General features: G+C 31.2%; 1 protein-coding gene across 12 annotated transcripts in view; it reads right to left on the bottom strand.

Moving 5' to 3' along the window:
* Window positions 1-2,500, bottom strand: part of FOXP2 (forkhead box P2) — a 313,730-nt gene that overhangs the window by 45,478 nt on the left and 265,752 nt on the right. For all 12 annotated transcript variants that reach the window (XM_068972856.1, XM_068972854.1, XM_068972855.1 and 9 more), the window contains one exon: window positions 447-534. In XM_068972856.1, the coding sequence (XP_068828957.1) occupies window positions 447-534 (88 nt within the window). The remainder of the gene's footprint in view (window positions 1-446; window positions 535-2,500) is intronic.

Raw genomic sequence — 2,500 nt, forward strand, 5'->3', positions numbered from 1 at the left:
AATTAAAAATACACTAGAGGTAGAAAAGAGAAAGATTTTTTTTAGAGTATTAAATTGTAGGCATGATACGATAAAGGCTTTTTTGCTATAAAATCTCATGAAAAAAAATCAAGATTAGCTCATGTAAAAACTGTTTCTGTGATAAAATCATATCCAATTGGGTGGTTTGGTCTAAACTTTCTTAGGGAAAACTTAGATTTGACTCCTTTGAGATAGCCAAATGTATATCATATAGTCTAAAGATGATAATAAGTCTAAGTGGTAAGTGAGTACCTTAAGCTACAGCAATCCATCCTGAGATATCAATCATTTCTATCACTATAAACGATCTAAAATTCCACCTATTTCTATGCATTATTGTGTTAAAAGACACAGGATCTGCCCGGTACTTGATTTAAAGACCGGAAGTCAGAGAAAGGAGTCCACCACTCGAGCCCTTGACAAACCTGTATCTCTAACTGCTGCACCACCTGCATTTGCACTCGACACTGTGCAGTGCTTCGGTCATCCAACGCGTGTTCGTTGTTAAGGTGCCTAAACAAACACACAACACAAAGTAGAATGTTAAGCCAGGGCTATTTCAGTAGCATATGTTCCACTTAAAACCACTGACACCACATTTCCTCCATACTGGGAAAAAATAACACCTTGAAATGATATTAAAAAAAGTGAAGTATGCTGATGTGCTTAGTGAAAATTACTTATGCAATGTAAAGATACCCTTCAAAGAGTAGAAAATGTAATTGTCTCTAAGCTTATCAGTTATTACAAAAAATTTTTCCCCAAATTATTTTCAGAATAATAGTAGAAATCACTAAATATATTTCATATAGTCATATCTTTTTTTTTAAAGGGCACCTTGTAAATACACGAACCAAAAGTAAATCTAAAGAGAACAAAGACAATTCTCTATTCCATTTTTCTTAGATAATTTTGACTCCTATGATGTTATTTAGTGAGCAGTGCCTTATGTTATCAAGATGCGGTGTGAATGAAAGACAGCAAATTATCATCCCATGGTAACGTAAAACTTATAAAGAATGATCACTTGCTATTACTAATAATTAAGGTGCATTGAAAATTCTGAGAATCAGAAGCATCAAGATTGACATTTCATGTCTACTGTCCTATTTAGGATACATCTATCCTAATCTTACAAAAAAAGTAGGGAGAGAGAAGACATTATCTTACTCTGACCTTGATTACATGCTAGTCTATTATTATTTCATAATGCTTAGAAAGGTCTCTTTAATGAGTCATATGTTGATACATCAAAAGTAATTTAGTAGAGAAGTATCTCCAATGAATAAGAACATATTCAATAATATATACTTTATAATATACCATTTATTTCCTGCCTCTTAAAATAAAAAAATAATCTTCAATCAATTTAATATCCTTTGTTGTGTATATTTCACCAATTGGCAAACTAAGACAGCAATTTTAAAAATGTTCTCACCAATGCATCTAAATAAAACATTAAAAAATTATTGACAAAATTAAGTAAGAATTTAAATATTTATCCATCTTGGTTCAAGTATCATTTAGGAAGGTATACTGGTCTAAAAAGTTTAATGCACCCTTCATTTTACTAAAATTCAACAAAAAAACTTTTATGCCCATTCAAATTATTTACCTCCATTTCTTAAAATTAACAGAGTCAACAAATACATAGATGGACAAATATATAACACACATAAAAGAGATTTTAAATGGTATTTGTGAGCAAGAACTAATAAATATATAATAAATATAAATATGTAGGTTTATTTGCTAATAGATCTAGGCAAGTAGAAATCTTTGTGTGACTTTGCCCCATCCTTTGACAAATTAAACCAGTTCATTTTAATACCCCTCACTGATCATGACAACAAAACTTCCATGTGTCTTAGTACAACTGTCATGATTGGTTGAAGAGAGATGGTGTACTAAAACAGTGGGATGTAACAGGTCAGGTTTGAGGTGTGTAGTCACAGCGCAGAAGAGGCACTTGCACTCCACCTGTCTGTTCTTAGACCAGCTCTGTTCGAGTTTGGTTAACAAACTAACTGCAATGATACACACTATTATATATAAAAGAGATAATCAACAATGACTCATTGTATAGCACAGGAACTCTATTCAATACTCTGTAATAACCTACATGGCAAAAGAATCTGAAAAAGAAAGGATTTATGTATAAATGAATCACTTTGCTGTATACCTGAAACTAACACAACATTGTAAATCACCTATACTTCAATATAAAATAAACATTAAAAAATGCTTTTCATAATAAAATATTAGAAAAAATATAAACTATAATGAGAACTAAAATTCACTCATGATTTCTGAAATGAGGCGTGTAAAGTTATAGTAAACCACAGATTAGTTTATGACACAAAGTGTCACTTATTCCTAACTCACAGGACATTTAAAAATTGTTTTTCAGGTTCTCCTCCCCTAATTTTAATGAACAATGAGTCTATTTTCTATCAGTGTTCTGCAACAGTAGTTGTAT

This window comes from Capricornis sumatraensis, chromosome 5 (assembly GCF_032405125.1).
Source record: "Capricornis sumatraensis isolate serow.1 chromosome 5, serow.2, whole genome shotgun sequence".
NCBI lineage: Eukaryota > Metazoa > Chordata > Mammalia > Artiodactyla > Bovidae > Capricornis > Capricornis sumatraensis.